The sequence below is a fragment of the Peromyscus leucopus genome, chromosome 2 (genome assembly GCF_004664715.2).
Source record: "Peromyscus leucopus breed LL Stock chromosome 2, UCI_PerLeu_2.1, whole genome shotgun sequence".
NCBI lineage: Eukaryota > Metazoa > Chordata > Mammalia > Rodentia > Cricetidae > Peromyscus > Peromyscus leucopus.
In genome coordinates this window covers 55,697,410-55,717,011 of record NC_051064.1, presented here as the reverse complement: position 1 = coordinate 55,717,011, position 19,602 = coordinate 55,697,410, and the positions used below count along the sequence as shown (strand labels likewise).

The window sequence follows — 19,602 nt, the reverse complement described above, 5'->3', positions numbered from 1 at the left end:
TAACCCAAAAATATCACAAGCTACTACCTGGTAGATTTTTACCAAGAACTTAAAGATTCAGAAACATTTAAAGTAGATATTGTGATAGCTGATACTCATGATATCAAGTTTAAATGATTATTAGGCAATACTAAAACACAACAATATTTAATTTATATGTATTCACCACAAAATCTATGTCGCATCTAAAGCAAACCAAATGAGCAGAGTAGACAGCAGAATGATCAAAATACTTGCCTATATGGAACTGAAGAAATCATTCAAGTTCTTATTGTAACAAAGAAATTTTACTGAAAATGAAAATTCTCCTTAAATGTATAGTGTAGTATTATTTCTAAAAATCACTGACAAAAATTCATTATGCTTAAAGCAGACAATTGAACACATACAAACAGGTAGTGCAGTGTAAGAACTAACTTCCAGGGTTAGCGGAGTTCCACAACTCTTCAAAAACCACCTTCCTTCAGCTAAATGCATCTGCCATAATCCTGAATTCCTCACCTGATTTTTTTAAAGTGCCTGTATGACTTCAGCAAACTCATTTATCAGCCATGAACTACAAATATAGAGAGTGTTGAAAAGTTCTCTAGAGGAATGACTTTCTAGAGTGGATAATTCTGTTACAAGTGTTATAAAGTTAAAACCAAAAGCAAATGTGACCCTTATCACTTCAAGGGACTGATAAATAGCCCCTGGGCTTCTTAAATGCTATTCTCTCACCTGGGGGCATATGACTAGCTTAAAGCAAAGGATGGCACAAACTATTTCACCATCATACAGTTTTGCTGTCTTCCTTTAAAATGTGTTTGCAAAAGACAGGAATAAAAACAGTAAACTAACTTTCAAAATGGACAAAAGCTGAATTCTAAGGTGAAGAATTTGTCACAGAAATTAAAGTTACACTTTTAGCATAGTAAGAGTCACTTAAAATAATTTCTTTCATCCATTCCTTGAATCCAAATGGGTACTACAAAGCAAATTGTATCTCTAGAATTACACCAAAGACACCAGAGATAATGTAACTGGATCAAGACTTAAATGAAAAAGCAAATCGAAGGTATGCCTTTATGTACTCTGTTCAATTGTAAAAGAAAATGTGGCCTTATGCATGATGAATGCTCAACTAAAATGGCTATCTCTTATTCTGAGCAGAGGAAACAACAATCAGGCAAGTAACTGAAAATGGCAAACTCTTAACCGCAACCCCTTTACTACATAATCCAACAAAGATAAGCAATGAAACAAACGACATTTTTTAGAATGAGAAACTTCCATCAATGCTTCATTACTAACCACAATGGGAGTATTTAAGAAAGTAATAAATTGCTTGAAATTGAACATAAATTTAGCAAAGTCTTAAAAATAAAATCTATAAATAAAGGAACTATCTGAATAGCCTTTATGCTCATGGAAAAAAAGGTTCAAATGTTCAGTATTTCTTTTGAGAAAGGTTTCATAATCTAAACATTTATCACTCATACTGAATTTATATTCTAACCAAAAATATCCTGCCTATCAGTTATACTTAATAACCTTTTACAAATGATCTTTATATACAACAGATTATTTTTATAGCAAGAAGCTATGTGAAAATTACATGTAAACACGGCACCTAAACACATCAGGACTTAAGTTCCTCTGACAAGAATGAAAATGTTGCCCACTTAATTTTATGCTTCTCCATTCTAAAGCAATAAGCAAACCTATAGACAGAGTAACATTTTAAATGGCAACTGCACTAAGTCACCAGTTCAATAAATATATCAAGGGAGTTTTCCACTGAGCAGTTTCTATTGAATTTAGTACGTCTATGAAAATCATGGCCAGTTACTAAATGTTTTTCAAAAGAAAAATTTAATTCTCTTCCTCAGTACTTAGCAATGTATTTTTTTTAAAGCAACAATAAATGAATTTAGACTGAAAATCATAAACTAACTTTGGAAGAATGCATGCCAAAGTTTCTGGTCTACAACGAAATCACAGTAAAATTAGTGACACACAATATCAACATCCCAAAATGTTATTAAAATCCAACCCAAAGCTGCCTCGGATTTTGTGGGTTTCCACTAAGATTTGTAGTCTGCTGAACAATAGCCATAAGAGGCTTTTAAACTTCACCCCATTCACAAATAAAGTTGAATCTAAACATTTTTATTTCTTCTCTTCCTATGACAACTGAATAACACAGTTCAAGCCATTATGCTAATTAGAAATTAAATAAAAAAAGATTCCCTTACAGCAGTTAAGAGAAAGGTGACATGTACAACTAGAGACACAACTCAAAGCAGCTTTAGGAATTGTGTAGTTCAGGCTTACAAAAGCTGAACACACTAGGGAGAGAGTCCTAGATGCTCTTGGTCACTGGAGCTCTAGCATGTGACTACTTTTTAATTATAAGACAGCTATTAAACTATACATCCATAAAAGTGTGTCAAATGGCAACTTATTTTTATAATCAATTAGGCCTAGGAAGTCATAAGAACTGTAATTATTGAAATTAAGTAGATGAATGAAAAAAAGGAGGAAAATCCTACCCTAAAGATTTTAAGAACTACTGAAAGTAAAGCTTGACTTATTAATGATTCCAAACTAAACAATTTGGTTCCTCCTTTCCTATGCTCAAACTATTAAGAAAGATGACAACCTATAAAAAGCCAGAATTACATTTTCTAAATGTTCTATTTTCAAAAGCCCTTCATAAAGGGGCTGGAGAGATGGCTAATTGGTTAAAAGGACTCAAGTTCGTGTCTGAGCACTCACATGGTGGCTTACCACCCTCTAGAACTCCAGTTCCAAGATCTGACGCCTTGCTCTGCTCTAGTCTCCGAAAGCACCAGGAACACGCATGGTGCCCAGACACACATGCAGGCAAAACACCCATACATACAAAATAAATAATAATTAAAATCTTAAAGACCTGTATAAGATATTCCTTAAGTAGCTGATCATGTTCTTAAAGAACTTAAAGAACCAGATCCAACTGAATTTATAGTACATAATCCAACTAATCTGTCCTCCAGAAAACCAAATAAAATATACAAAGACATGGGAGAAATAGAAACAAGAAACAGGCAGAAACAAAGAAAAATCATGACTAAGGAATCTTCCACAGCATTCTGAACATACTCAGAATATAAAAGTTTGTTCTTGGGCCGGGCGTTGGTGGCGCACGCCTTTAATCCCAGCACTCGGGAGGCAGAGCCAGGCGGATCTCTGTGAGTTCGAGGCCAGCCTGGGCTACAGAGTGAGCTCCAGGAAAGGCGCAAAGCTACACAGAGAAACCCTGTCTCGAAAAACCAAAAAAAAAAAGAAAAAAAAAAAAAAAAGTTTGTTTATTTCAACTGAGATAGCTATGTGAAAAGACATGCTATTAAAATATTCCATCCTATCTAGCCATATATGAACATTAATAGTACCATATATACATGTTTCTTTCTTGTATTTTACTTGAACTTTTCAACTGAGTCTTGTACTTTGCCTACAAAGTAATGGTTTTTGCTTGCTTTTTCATTTTGTTTTGTTGATTTATTGTTTCTTTTGAGGCAGGGTCTCTCCATGAGCTATGGCTGGCTGGCCTAGAACTTACTATATAGATTGAATTTACAGTAATCCTCCTGCTTCTGTCTCCTGAGTGCTGGGATTAAAGGTGTGCACCACCATACCCAGCCTATGCACTGTTTTATGAGACAAGGTTTCAGTATGTGGCCCAATCTGGTCTTAAACTTGAGATCCTGCCTTAGCCTTCATATACTGGTATAGGTATGAGCCCCCACACCCAGCTAGCAAGCTTGTTCATTTGCACGCACCACTCTCCCTCCCTCCCTGAGTGTTAATGTGCAGGTGCACATGATGCTATGCAAGTGTATGTGTGCACATACATGAAGGCCACATCAACCTTAGGTGCTGTTCTTTAGGAACTGTCTGTCCTGGTTTTTTGAGACAGGGTCTCTTGTGGGGATCTGGTATTTGTCAATTATGCTAAAGCTGTCTAGCCAGCAAGCCCCAGTGATCTGCCTGTCTTTGCCTCCCCAGTGCTGGAATTACAGGTACACGCAATCATGCCAGGCCTTTACTGAGGTGCCGGGGAACAAAATTATGTCCTCATTCTTGCACTCACTGCAAGTGCTTTAATGAGTTTTTTTATTTTTCAGTTTTTTTAGATTTAGTTTATGTGTATGAGTATTTTGCCCTCGTGTGTGTGTGTGTGTGTGTGTGTGTGTGTGTGAGAGAGAGAGAGAGAGAGAGAGAGAGAGAGAGAGAGAGAGAGAGAGAGCGAGCATCATATGCATGCCTGGTGCCCACAGAAGTCAGGTGAGGGCTTTGAATTCCCTGGAACTTGAGCTACAGATGGTTATAAACTGACATGGAAATTCTGAGGACAGAACTTGGGCAAGAGCAACAAGTGCTCTAAACTACCAAGCCATCTCTACAGCACCTGGAAAGCTTTTGAAATAAAGTATATTATATTCATCTAGTATGATTATGTGTGGTGCTGAGACAGCTCTTGTACTTGTAGAAATATATTTTAATACAACATCAGTGAGTTTTCTATATTATCAAGCATTTTAAGGCTTCTAAAAGCAGGGACTACATGACAGCTCTTGAATCCCAATACCTTAATAAATGGCTTGCAGAGTGGTTTTGTTTTTTGTTTGTTTGTTTGTTTGTTTGTTTAAGATTGAAGACTGTCTCATAAACTAGTAGATTATAAAATGCTACTAAATTAAATAAAATGTATTTAAAGAAAAGAAAGTACCATACTAGAGACAAAAAAACAAAAAAAGCAAAACAAACAAAAGAAAACTTGGGTTGTTTTTTTTTTTTTTAAGTTACCTCAAGTCATAGCTAGTCAACTGTAGACTCTGACATCTAGTAATGAAAACTATAACCATTACTTCATTCAGCAAACTTTAAACTGACAGCTGGAGGGAGAAAATATCAGTCAGGCAAGGCAGAGACTAATCCAAGAAGAAAACTGTGTATGTAAAGGCCCAAATCAAATCAAATAATTGAAGTATCTGGAAAACTAAACCAAGGAGGATATGAAGGTGGGAGAGGAACGCTTGGGAGCTATGTAGCAGGGCAGTGAGGCTGGTGGTGGACATGATCAAAGTACATTGGACACATGTATGAAATGATCAAGGAATAAATAAAAAGGCAAAAGAAAAACTGAAATTTAAATAGGTACCCATTCCACACAACTCTTTTCAGTTCCAAGCCTTGGCTGAGAGCCTAAAAGTCCCAGGAACTCACCAAGGGCTCTGCATGAGTTCATCTTCTGAAATTACACCTAACCTTACTTAGGAGGACAGTTTGGAGGGGAAGTGAAATCTGACGCAGAAATAGTCAAAATACTTATTGCCCTAAGTTTCCAAAGTCATAAATGGACCTCAGTTTTAAAATCCACAATTTCACATTAACTGAGCAATGACTTCATTTCAACTTCAAATAACTATGAAAAGAAAAAACACTAACAGCAAAGGCAGAAATACACTTAAGCTCACTCAGGATTTCCTTCTGTATCCACTACATGAGCCAAACTGGACATGCTAAGAATTAACACAGAACTTCTAGACCATCACAATCACAAACCAGAAACTAATATGGCTTCAAACTTAAGAATGCCATATTCTTCATTCTTCAAAGGGTGTTTTCTAAATCCTGAACCTATTTAATTTTTGTTAAATCAGTGGCCTTCAAAATTATGAAATGAGCCGGGCGGTGGTGGCGCACGCCTTTAATCCCAGCACTCGGGAGGCAGAGCCAGGCGGATCGCTGTGAGTTCGAGGCCAGCCTGGGCTACCAAGTGAGCTCCAGGAAAGGCGCAAAACTACGCAGAGAAACCCTGTCTCGAAAAAACCAAAAAAAAAAAAAAAAAAAAAAAATTATGAAATGAGAAAGAGGTATTAACAGCAAGAATGGGACTAAAGCATGCTTCTTCAGTTGTATTTACATTATTACTCATTGTTTAAAATTCATTTTAGTAGTGTAACAAGGTTACTAATATTCATTGACTATTTGAAGTTATTCTTTGCCTATAACTCAGAAAACACTGTGTGTCTAATTATCAGCATTGTGTAGCACAAGAGTACAAAAAATAGCTTATAGTCCTATAGATGAGAAACATCTTTACGTGGTGATAGAAATTCAGTTCTAGTATATACTTTTAAAGAAAAAAGGTAGTAGAGTGTCTTGTGTGTCCTAATTATTGTTTTTACTTTAACATAAGAACAAAGCATTTTTTTTCTTAACCTGTATTCATAAGGGCAAGAGCAGGAACAGGATGGAGACTTAAAAGATAGGCTTATCTGAATAGGTGTTTAATTTGGAAACTAAAAAATATTTATATAATTATAAGACAAAGTTAAATTTTAAAAAGTTAATTTTAACCAGCACAATCCCTAACTACACTTTAAATATTTTTCCTTATACCAACAAATAAATGTAGTTCTTACTCCTCATCAAGGAACATCTCTTTGCAACAGAGACCATTACAAAAAAAATCACAGTAATGAAAATGCAGAGTTATGGAACCCAGTCCCAATGGATACATCTACAACATTAACTCCTGCACCAAGAGCTTCCGGATCTTTGGAAGAGTAGGTAGAAAGAGTGTAAGAGCCAGAGGATTAGGGAATTTACTGTGAGACTGTGTCTCCTAGGAATGTCAGAGGCTACACTCACTCATGAAGTCTCACTAACAAGACTGCCTAAACAAGGAAAACAACAGACATGATTAAGTGTGTATGGCGGGGGGGAGAGGTGGGAAGGTGACGATGAGGCTTCAACCTTAACAAAGAACCACAGGCAACTAAGGAATGCTGAGAGGGGGAGAAAGAGTCTTCCTCAGGGAAGAACACACCACCTGGTTGTCCAATGGTCACCCTGAAATCATACGTACAAGTGATATTATATGGACTAAGCAGGCTGTATTTATATATTATGGGATACCAATACACACATACACATACATATAACAGCAGTTAAGGAAAAAGGCATGAATTTGAAAGAGAGCAAGTGGTAGATAACAATGGGAGGGTTTGGGGAGAGGAAAGTGAGGGGAGAAATAATGTAATTACATTATAACCTAAAAGACATACTTTTATAATATATAAAATAAACGTATCAAAAGCAAAATGAAACAGATGAACCTATGTATCAAGGTAATAAGGTAAGTAAAGGGATAACAAGTCACAGGAAATAAGAAAGACAATAAGATATATTAAATAAAACAAAATACAGATAGGGAAATTCTAGAGGGAAAGCAATCTAATTAGTGTAACTACATTAAAAAGAATTAAAAGAGAAAGCCGAGAACATAAAGGGTAACCTATAAATTAAAAGACACTTAAATCAGCAACAAATTGCAACATATGTATCAGATATGATTAAATTAACTCTAAGGAAAAAAACTTCGGAGATAGTCTGTGAAATTTGACTGAGTATTTGACAATAAACAGTTATTGGCAAGTTGTTTGGGTGTGATAATCAGTTTTTTTTTAAATAATTTTTACCTTTCAGAAAGTTTTACAGAGTGAAACATAGTGTATATATGAATGAAATGACACCTATGTTCTACTTCAAAATAATGGCAGAAGCATGGAGTTATAGGTAAGAAAAGATCAGTTTGAAGTTCTAAGATCTATGGCAACTATGAATCATTGTTAAAGCTGGTTTACAGGACACTGGAATCCATTACAACATTCTACCCATAAGAAAAACCTACAAGGAAGAATTAACCATTATTCTTACAGTTAAATGTCCTTTTTCTATCTAAGAAAAATAACTGTGAAGCACTTATTGTTTCTATTATTTAGTTGTCTTATGCAAACAATGCTTGATATTCACTACACCAATGAAAACATGCTTATTTCTTTTCGTACATCTTCTCTCCCAATAGCAGACATGCTTTTCTAACACAGTAGCCTTCCTATGTCCATGGTTTGGTCTCCACAGTGTGCTATACATGGTCAACTACAATCTAAAAAAATATTAAATGGAAAATTCCAGGAATAACCACTGTATTCAATTTCAAACTATATGCCCTTCTTAACAGCTTGGCAGTATCTCACAGAATCCTGCTCTACTGGCTTGTAAGAACCATCCCTTTGTCCAGCTTATCTGTGCTGCATGTTTCCTGCCTCCCAGTCACTCAGTGGCCCTCTCCGTTCTCAGATCAGGTATCATGACATCACAAGGCTTGTGTTACGTGTCCCTAATTTTATTTAACAGCAGCCCAAAGTTTACGAATAGTGATGCTGGTAACTGGAACGTGCCAAAGAGAACACTTTATAAAAGCCTTCCCTTGGACAAAAATGTACAAGTTCTTAATTAAAGAAAAAAATGTGTATTAGATTGTTAAAATCTATGGCAACTATGAATCCTCTGTGATATTATATCTAGAGGGAAAATACAAAATATATGTATTTATATAGTCTTCTACACTTATATACTAGTTTAAATTCACTAGGTCTATTTGTTTATAAAACACAAAATTTCAACATCTATTATTAGAATGTTGAGAGACTTAACTCCAATGGCTGAGACTTCAACAAAATTACTCAGCTTATTATATTTGTCTCTTAAATAAAACAATTTGTCTCTCTAATTTAAAATAAGTGCATTTCCAAGCCAATCTGTATTTTAATCATTCCTTTTTTTCTCAGGGTTCTCAGACTCTGCAGTTCTATTAGCACGACTTTCTTTTCCGTGCCCCAGCACTTACAGTTTTTGTTGTTGTTTTTTGGTTTTCTGAGACAGGGTTTCTCTGTGTAGTTTTGGTACCTGTCCTGGAGCTCGCTCTGTAGACCAGGCTGGCCTTGAACTCACAGAGATCGCCTGGCTCTGCCTCCCGTGCTGGGATTAAAGGCGTGCCCCACCGCTGCCCGCCCCTTCCACAGTTTTAGTGAAGACAGCTGGGGAGGCAGCTCAGCGGGTGACCACTCTGAAGACTGTGGTAAGAGTCCCAGGACCCACAAGATGGAAGGAGAGAACTGACTCTTGCAAGCTGTCCTCGGGCTTCCACAAGAATGCCATGGCATTCGCATGCCCAAATTTATGCACACACATGCATGCCTGTGCAGACACACAAATAAACTAAAAATGTAATTTTTAATAACAAAAATGTACAAATAAATAAACATGCTCCTCTCTTATACCTTTTTAAATCACAACCTGTCTTTATTAATCCCCTTTTATAGACACCTCTCCAACTGGGTTCCCTCATCATCCAAAAAAAAACGAGAAAGGCAGCCCTGCCGCCACACTATACTCCTACTCCAGTGCCACATCATGTCCATCATCTACCATTAAGCTATTTCCTCTTCAGGTCCGTATCATTACCAACTTCTCCTCTTTCTCAGGGCCACCCTGTCCCAGTCTCTTTCATAAAATCAGTGCCTACTTTATGTTGTCACAAATTATCTACACGCTGCCATTAGCTTCTCCATCTCTGCAGATCCTTAAACCTGCAGAGACTGTTACAAAATAAAAATAAACTTTCTCTTTAGTATGTTAAATCTAAAACAACATCAAGGCACCAATTGGAAACACTCAACAAGAAATACATAGGAACCTGACACTAAGAAACTAGTTACGCCGGGCGGTGGTGGCACACGCCTTTAATCCCAGCACTCGGGAGGCAGAGGCAGGCGGATCTTTGTGAGTTCAAGGCCAGCCTGGGCTACCAAGTGAGTTCCAGGAAAGGCGCAAAGCTACACAGAGAAACCCTGTCTCGAAAAAAAAAAAAAAAAAAAAAAAAAAAAAAAAGAAACTAGTTACAGAGATCATTGGGTTTCTGTCACTTTAGATTACCTAATATCATCAAAAAAAAAAAAAAAAAAAAAAAAAGAAAGCCTTCAAAGTGAGTTCACAAGTTCATTTTGTTGTTGTTGTGGTTTTGGTTTGGTGGTTTTTTTTTTTGTTTGTTTGTTTGGTTGGTTGGTTTTTTTTGAGACAGGATTTCTCTGTGCAGCTTTGGAGCCTGTCCTGGAACTCACTTTGTAGACCAGCTGGCCTCGAACTCACAGAGATTCACCTGCCTCTGCCTCCTGAGTGCTGGGATTAAAGGCGTGCCCAGTAAATTCATATTATTTTAATTTTGACTGAACACTACTTCTAAGCAATCTTTTTATTCTTAACTGATGAGTTAACTTAATGAATTCCAGTCTCTGAGCGCCAACTCCTAGAGTGTTACACAATTAATTACGGCTTGGGTACCGAGTCACACAATAGTATATAAAAACTACCTCACACGTATGTGTGTTAACCAATGTACAGTGTTGTGATTAGTGAAACACAAAGTCTTGTAAGAGAATATTAGCAACTTTTTACTAATACATATTTTATCAATTACCAGATACTAAAAATATATAGTCATAGTGGGATCCATCAACTGCTTTAAAGAGATGACATCTTCCAAATATCAAGACCTACTACCAGACAGTATGCCCACAGCATCCAAATATCAAGACCTACTACCAGAGTAGTATCCTCACAGCATCCACCTACTACCACAGAGTATCCCCACATCTTCCAAATATCAAGACCTACTACCAGAGAGTATTCCCACAGCACTCATCGTTTCCATTTCTCTTCCCAATTCACTTGTACTTTCCCAAGAAAATCCTATACAAGCTTATACTGTTCCCTCCTCCTTCAATCCATGAGTGTGTATCTTTCTTCTCTGTATCTATAATTATTAGAAGACTTAGCAGTTAACTTTAATAACATCTAACAGCCAATCTCATCGTACAAAACCTCCCTGATCTAGCAAACGGGTTTAGTCTCTAAAAGTTTCTTCCCTTCTGCCTAAAAAGCATTATTATTTCTCTCTTATTCAGACAGAACTTCACTTGATTCTGTTGTTTAACTACTATCCCTTCTTTTTATTATTCTTGCTGTCAAATTCTGAGGCTCATCAAACTACTGGCCACCTGTCTTCTACGTACGATCCTACAGAAACAGCCATCCCCACTTTTGTTTTTTTAAAGACAGGGTCTCATCACATATTTGAGGCTGGCCTCAAACTGGCTATATAACCATGGTTGACCTTGAACTCCTGGCCTTCCTGCTTCTACCTCCCAAGTACTGGAACTACGGGTGTACAACACAACTAGTTTATATGGTGTTGGAGATCAAACCCAGACCCTGACACGTTAGACGTGCACTCTAACAAATGAGCTACATCCTCAGCCCCTATTTCTTTAAGTACTATACAAGTCAACTTTTCAACAAAAGGTAAAATAGTTAAGAAATTTTATAGCCTGGAAGCCTCTATATTGCCTACCTGATTCCTTAAAAAAGGAAAAAAAGTTTGCCACTTCTTAGGGATCCAAGCATGATCTATATTGAATGTCAACATCTTTTCAGAAAACAGTAGGGAGGAACTAAAGGTCTTGAAACACCAGCCAAGTACCCTGACTCACAGGACGTCTCGAGAATACTAATATGCAGGGCAGATTAAAAGATCATTTAGGAATCGACTCTAAGAGACTTGCCACAGACACAAAGGGAGGGATATGAAGGGAACTTATACCCACTGATATCAGATGACTATATGTGACAGAGGGAGCAAAACAACACAAAACTTTCACCTTCAAGAATGTAGTGCTTGAAATTTGCATTTTCTCCTACAATCTACTGTCCTACCTCCTGTCTTACTGAATCTGGAGTTCCTGAAATACTAATCCCAGTACTAGGCATCCCAGGAGCTTATTATCTGGATAACTCCAGGATAAGCAAACCACATAAGAGGCAGTTCCAACAGAATTGGCCAAATAAGAGCACAAAGCCAAGCAGATGGAGTACTCACCTATTTCAACAGAGAAAAGAGCTAAGATTTCAGTCCAGAATGATTCAAGCCAAACATGAAGAAATGCTATGAATGTGCTTACAATTGAAGCAGTTTCCTTGATACTCTAATATATGCTTTATCATGTTCGGACAAAGCACCACTAGAGTAGCCTCTGGTAGGAGAGTATCATGAGAAACAAGACCAAGAAGTAAGAAATGAAATGGATCAGACCCTATTGGTCTATAGCTAGGAAAAGCAGTCCTCCTTTAATAAAGATGGTAATACTTTTCAAAATAGCCAATACAATACTAACCTTCAGCACCAGGGTTTTCACATCCCACAAGGTTGAGAAGGATGTCATGATCTTTATCATCTTCCTCACATCCCAGTAGCATCCAGCTTTCCACATTTTCATTCTCTGAAATGGTACTTTCTTCCTCCTCGTTTGAACTGACCTCTATGATCATGACCTCTCGGATCACACTTGATCTCTCTTCAGATTCAGGCTTCTCATTATCCCTCTTGCGTTTCTTAGCCAATTTATTAGAATGAGGAGAAGCAGGAGTTTGGCTCCTCTTTTCCTGTGCTTGGACTTTAGTATTTTTTCCTTTACATCTATAAATACTATCTTCATCAGATAATGTGATGACCTCTGACGTATCTGACAGCTGGATGACTTCACTATCTGAAAGAACGATTAAGTTCTTCTGGTTTGGTTGAACACCGGCTGTTTCAGAATTCTCACAGTTCTTTTCCTCATACCCTTCTTCCTTGTTGGCATTATGGACATTCTGGGCATAATGAACTTGGCTGTAGAGCTGAAATTCCACCTCACTATCAACACTCAGTTCACTAGACGAATCTTCACGATACAGATCATCTTCATATGCTTCTACAGTCTCATAGCCACCAAACATTATGGAAAGTCAGTAGCCTTAATGCTGTAAGAGAGAAAGTCATACCAGAATGTATTTTAGAAGCTAAGATCTTGTTTAATTAGTACCTATCACCCCAGAGCTGACTTTGAAGACCACCACTTTTTCCCAACATATCAAATTTTTTCCCTAAGAATACCACTTTTCCATGAATTTATAAATCTTGTTGTCATTCTCTAGAACAATGGTTGTCAACCTTCCTAATGCTGTAACCCTTTAATACAGTTCTTCATGTTGTGACAACCCCCAACCATTACATTACTTTGTTGCTCCTTCATAACTGTAAATATCTGATATGCAGGATATCTGATGGGACCCCTGTAAAAGGGTCTTTCTACCCCGAAAGGAGTCACAACCCATAGGTTGAGAACTGCTGTACTAGAGTGATACTCAGACCTCTCAAATAAGAATTACTATCAACGAACTGAGCTACATCAATGCAAATATCCTAAAGGATACTGGAAAAGAAAACAGTTTGACACCAATGACAGTCAATGTTGGAGAGGATGTGGAGCAAAGGGAACACTCCTCCACTGTTGGTGGGAATGTAAACTTGTACAACCACTGTGGAAATCAGTATGGCGGTTTCTCAGAAAATTAGGAATCGAACTACCTCAAGACCCAGCCATCCCACTCTTGGGCATATACCCAAGGAATGCTGATTCATACCATAAAGATACATGCTCAGCTATGTTCATAGCAGCACTATTTGTAATAGCCAGAACCTGGAAACAACCTAGATGCCCATCAACGGAAGAATGGATGGAAAAAATGTGGTACATATACACAATGGAGTACTACTCAGCAGAGAAAAACAATGAAAGCATGAAATTTGCAAGCAAATGGATGGAACTAGAAAAAATCATCCTGAGTGAGGTAACCCAAACCCAGAAAGACAGTCATGGTATGTACTCACTCATAAGTGGATTCTAGATATAAAATAAAGAACAATCAGACCACAACCCATAGAACCATGGAGGCTATATATATAGCATGGAGGTCCCTAGGACGACTGTGGCTTATAATAAATTTCTGTTTTACTCAATTACTGAAAAAAAAATAGCCAAATGAATGGAAACACATGAACTATGAACCAAAGGCTGAGGGGCCCCCAGCTGGATCCAGCCCTCTGAACAGTGATTGGTTTGATCAGTTTGGGAGGCAACTAGGCAGTGGGACCAAGTCCTGTGCTCACTGCATGAGTTGGCTGTTTGAAACCTGGGATTTATGCAGGGACGCTTGGCTCAGTCTGGGAGGAAGGGACTGGACCTGCCTGGACTGAGTCTACCAGGTTGATCGCAGTCCTGGGGGGGGGAGGATTTGCCCTGGAGGAGGTGGGAATAGGGAGTGGGCTGGGGGTAAGGGGAGGGAGTGGGAGCGGGGAGAATAGAGGAACCCGTGGCTGATATGTAGAACTGAATGGTATTGTAAAATAAAATAAAATTAAAAAAAAGAAAGAAAGAAAACAGTTTGAGATCTATTGCTCAACAGTGAACATTTGTTCTCTAAAATGTTATGACTCCTAAAAAGTATCTCTCCCTATTCCATTTACCTTGGAATAACTTTTTCATTCTTCTCTTTTTTTTTTCCTTCTTTCTTTTTTTTTTTTTAAACAGTGTCTTGTTATACAGGAGCGAGGCTAACCTTGAACTTAAAGAGATCCTCCTATCTCAACCATCTGAGTGCTGGAATTAAAGTGTGCTAAGTTGCCCAGCTCTATTAAATTTTTTTTTTTTTTTTTGAGACAGGGTTTCTCTGTGTAGCCCTGGCTGTCCTGGAACTCACTCTGCAGACAAGGCTGGCCTCAAACTCAAGAGATCTGTCTGCCTCTGCCTCCTGAGTGCTGGGATTAAAGACGTATGCTACCTTGCAACTTTTTTTTAAAGACAAAAAGAGAAGTGTATTTATCATGCTGTAAAGAGAACAACAGGCATGGCAGTAACAGAGGAGCTACTCGCCTTCACTCTCTCTCCCTTCATTCAGTATCACTTATTTTCAGGAATACCTTCTCAAGACTATTACTACAAGTATTACTAAAATTCACAACACGAAGCCCTTTCCACATTTACTATGAGTGTATTTATTTTCAAATAAGAATCAGATGGGAGTGTGCTCAGCAGTAAATTGCAAACTTAGTATGTGAAATAACCCTGGGTTTGATCCCCAATATTGAAAGTACTATTATTACTAATAATAATATCAATCTTATGAACTTTAGATCTTTAGCCAGAAGAATGCATAAAAAAAAAAAAAAACTTTGATAATATATTTATTCCTGTATTGGTTGTAAAAATGCATTTGAAACACAAATTTCCTAAATACCTAAAATAAAGACAAAAAAAAAATCATAGCTTTGGGAATAAATGTCTAAAAAAAATTTCTGTCGTACATATATCAAATCCTGTGCATCTTTCAACTCAGCTTTAACAGTACTTCCCATCAGAAGGAATTAAGTGCCTTATTTCAGAGGCTTCCATAGTACTTTATAAAACATTCACCTTTCTAATTCTTTATTCAATGTAAATGTCCTAAAAGTACAAATCACAAATCCCAGGAGAAGGGACCTTGTGCACTCTGTTAAACAATAAATAGATCACAATAGCCAAGCAGAGCAGCTAATATTTGAAGATGTTTATAAATGTTTAAAAACATGAAAGTCTAACACATGCCAAGAACATAGAAATTGTGACAGGATAATTTCTCAGTTGTCTTTAATTACTCCAAAGCATTCACCAACAATCTACACAGTAAAATGGATGGTGATGGTACACGCCTTTAATCCTACCACTTGGGAGGCAGAGGCAGGCAGATCTCTGTGAGTTTGAGGCCAGCCTGCTCTACAAATTGAGTTCCAGGACAGCCAGGACTGTTACAGAGAGAAACCCTGCCTGGGGGGAAAAATCTACACAGTAGATGTTTCAATTATCTACCAATGGAATGCTGATCAAAATAACAGCTCTGGAGAAAGTCAACCACACTTGACTTGTCTAAGAACCAGAAGCACCCTAAAAGAAAGTTAACACCTGCCAGCTTATTCTTCCTTCCACCTTTAGCTTCACAGATGCAATTAAGAGAGCGGTTGTTTTCATAGGTTTGAATTTCTGCCAGAACATCAAGGTGTTATGTCTTCTTTTCTAAGAGAACCAGCAGACCCCAAGAATCTAAGAGGCAAAAATGCACTACACTCAAGCTAGTTTGGGTGTTGTTTTCCAGAAATGAAGGACTTATTTTGTTGTTATTCCAGCACTTAATGAAAGAAGATACAGAATTCAAGGTCATTCGCAGCTACAAAGCAAAGTCAAAGGTCAGTTTGAGCTGTGAGACCCTGTTTAGAAAAGCCAAAAGAGAACAAAACGGAATTAATACCTTTTTTTAAAGGATACAGTATACTGTTCCCTCCTTGTACTGTCTTTCAGGTTGCTATGCTGTTATTGTCACACAAGTTGAATGTGGCTGTCTGAATAATAATGCTTATGCCATTTATCGGTTTATATTGAAATGTTAGCCTCAGAGGAATTCAAATGAAAGATGAATTCTTTCCTTTTTTATTTAGTAGGTAAATTAATTCTAAAAGAAGTCAAAGGAATTATGCTTCCTTCAAAATCCTCAGTGGATCCATCCTGAGGATCCAGTGTGGACTTAAGATAAAACCTAATTCCAGGGCAGCATAGAAAAAAATTAAAGAGCTAAATTACAGAGTTACAAATTTGTAGTACTCTTGGAGCCATCCCAAAGGAAAGGGATTAAGAATGGAGCCATAGGCACACCTGTGAATGTACGCCAAAAATAAACTACAGAGCCATAATAAAAACGGACTTATCTCTTCCCATGAAACGTAGAAAAATGAATTTAACAATTTAGCCCCTATGGCTGTTAAGAGGATTTTGTACATTCTGTACTTGAAAATTGTGTTCTGGAATACATGCTCTCTTCTATTTATGTAGCTCATGTATGCCAGGGTGAAGGTTTACCTCATGCTGTTTTGGTTTGTTACAACTTTAATTATAACCAACCCACTTAATTTTTTAAAAATATACTCAGAGATGAGTGCAATGTATATATGCATATGTATACACCACTCTCCCCCCCCACACTCAGAAGCTTTCTTAGCTTTTGTTCACTATGATTCCTAAGCATACTTAACTAGGTAACATGACATGTTTATGACAAACATTTAAATCTAGAAAGTACCTGTTGGATTATTTCACATAGTCTCCTTTATATTCTTATGAAGAAATAGACCCTAGGACATAATGAGACCCACCCAAGGTTGGACAGTTAGTTAAGAACACAGTTGGGATGATTCACATGTTCCTAATTCTAAGCCAAGCATCACTAAGATTTTTAAAACACAAATTTTAAAATAAGTAAATTCCAATATATATTGTTATACGTGCACTGGTTTTAATACCTAAATTTATCTGACAGATCCATTTACTTCCCACGAGAATAAAACTTGAAACAAGACATTTTTAATTAGGAGAAGTAGACATTTAAACTTACAAATTTACTATCTAAGAACCTCCTAAACTGGCACTCAGAATACTTATCCAAGCCCTGTATGGTGGTACACAGGAACACCAAGGCAATCCTAGCATTTGGGAGATGAGGTAGAAAGATCAAGAGTTCAAGGCAAGTCTTGGCTACTTAGTAAATTCCAAGTCAGCTTGGGCTACAAGAGATCCTGTCTCAACCCCTCTGCACCCCATCCTGAAAAAGCAAATAAACAAAAGCCTTTATCAAAACACTGACTACAGAAGACTGGTCATATTTTAAAATCTAAAATATCAAAAATGGGAATGAAGCTTATCTAAAGAAATGACATTAAACTACTCACTGTAGTAAAAAAAAAAAGGGGGGGTAGATTCAGTCACTGAATTTCTTTAAGCTAGACAAAGGTTCAGTTCTCAGAATTTACTAAGACGTTAAAGCCAATATCTCTCCTTAGAAACTTGATTAGTGGTCATTCTGAAGAGTTTGCTTTTGATTTCCTTCCAAAGTATTTCTAGCTTAGCTCTTCCTTCTGGATGCCATAGGTCATCTCCGGTAGATTTAAATCCAGAATTTGGTTTTATTCATTTTGTGGTGCTGGGGATTGTATCCAGGGTCATGGGCATGCTAAGCCAGTGCTTTACCTGAAGCTCGGACCCTGCTCCACAGCTGGATTTTTAAATCCCGTTATCAATGGACAAACTGATTAATACATAGTTTATTCTCAGCTTAGGTTTATGACTTACAAGAATCTTAGTGTGCTACTGTCAATGACAAAATCAACTACAAGAATTAAAATTTCGGCCCATTTTTTCAAATGTTACTACCACTTCCAATCAAACGAGGGAAAGAATCCAAATACGTCACATCAAAGAACATCCATGTCTCCGTAGAAGAAAAGTGTGCTAAATTTACTTAGGTTAACTTCTAACTACTGTTGGGACCCTATCTGGAAGCAATGCCTTTTCCTATTAGCTGCTGTCGTTTTCCCATGCACTGTTAACCTTGTAGCTATCAAAGAATTTTCACTTCCAGTTTTTCCTCAGTTCATTCCCAACCTTCTGATTGCCTTGAGTGGCAATACTAAACTGTCCCCCAAACGTGAACACTGTCTTAAATATACACACACACGGTTCAAATTAAGGTTCAAATGTTCAAAACGAAGTCAACAGCTAGAAGCCTAGCCATTACATTTTAAGGATGGTTTTATACTTGGGAAAAACAGGCTCAGAGAAAATGGGCTCAAAAGGCTCTGAAAGTTTCCTTCGTTCAACCCTGAAATCACAGTACACTCTGGCCTAAAGGCATTTCGAGCGTCAGCAGCTAGCTAATCGGTGACGGCTGGAACTCGGGCCTGCCAACTCCCCACCATGCTTTTCCCACTGTAAAGGCAGCGCTTGCCTAAAGTTGACCACAACGGTCTGCTGTTAGGGTGTGAGGGGGAAAAGGTTATCTTAGGAAAGTCACTCTGCGGCTGCAGGTTTTATAGAGGGAATGGGGGCCCAGTCCCCAGATCCCCTGTGATCCACTCCCGCAGTGGCTACATGACAGCTTCAAGTGGCCCCGGACTGGACGCACGCTGGAGCGCCAGGCTCCCCCTCGGCCAAAGAGGCCTCCACGTTTGCGGGCTGACCCGCTTCCCCAGGACAGGGGGACCACGGGACGCGGCGGCCTAAAGCAGACAGGAAAGAAGTGCCCGTCGAGGCCATCGGCGCCCCGCCTTTCCCAGGCCCGGGTGTCGTCGGGTCGGGGAGCCGCGTGGGGCCGCGCGGAGCCGAGAGGCCATTAGCTGCGCAGCGCTGCGCCGCGAAGGACGGGCAGCCGACGGGCAGACAGGGGCACACGTTAGCTCCACAGCCCCGCGGGCGAGGCGGAGGGGGGGGGCAGGGGTCCCCGGTCGCGGACCGCTCGGGGTCCGTCACACACATACTCACTGCCGCGGCTGCGACCAGGAAGCACCAACCAGGAACCGAAACACGTAGAGGAACGGGGAGGGGCGAGGACAAATGAGGTAAGGAAGCCGCGTCCGCGCGGACTCCCGAGACGAGGAGGCACTTCCGGGGAAAACACAGCTCCTGGGAGCTGTCCTTCCGCCCAACCCGCGAGTCCTCCGAGCGCATGCGTAGCAACTATTAACCCTTTGTTTTCTCCGCCTAGAAACTTTGAGTTGAGTTCTGCTCCTTTTTCCTCATGCTTTCTTTCGAAAAAATAGCTTGGGTGAAAAAGATTACGGTACGTATTTTATCTTATTGAATTAAGCAAAGAGAAGATACTTGCGGGGCAAAAGTGTAAACTCACTTTCTCAGGGCAGGGGGAAAAAACTACAATTCCCACGATACCTTGGGCGGATCGACGGGGGCCACCTCTTTTCTCTCCCTGGGT

At 38.6% G+C, this 19,602-nt stretch overlaps 1 protein-coding gene across 3 annotated transcripts in view; it reads right to left on the bottom strand.

Moving 5' to 3' along the window:
• Window positions 1-19,276, bottom strand: part of Zcchc7 (zinc finger CCHC-type containing 7) — a 195,303-nt gene extending 176,027 nt beyond the window's left edge. Inside the window, exons 1-2 of one of the 3 annotated variants that reach the window (XM_028894766.2) lie at window positions 19,151-19,276; window positions 12,108-12,735 (exon numbers count right to left, since the gene is read on the bottom strand). In XM_028894766.2, coding sequence (XP_028750599.1) covers window positions 12,108-12,711 — 604 coding nt within the window. In that variant the 5' untranslated portion in view covers window positions 12,712-12,735; window positions 19,151-19,276. Of the gene's footprint in view, window positions 1-12,107; window positions 12,736-16,920; window positions 17,035-19,150 lie in introns of those variants that run through there. The other 2 variants (XM_028894765.2, XM_028894767.2) reach the window with 2 other exon arrangements.
• Window positions 19,277-19,602: the final 326 nt, after the last annotated feature.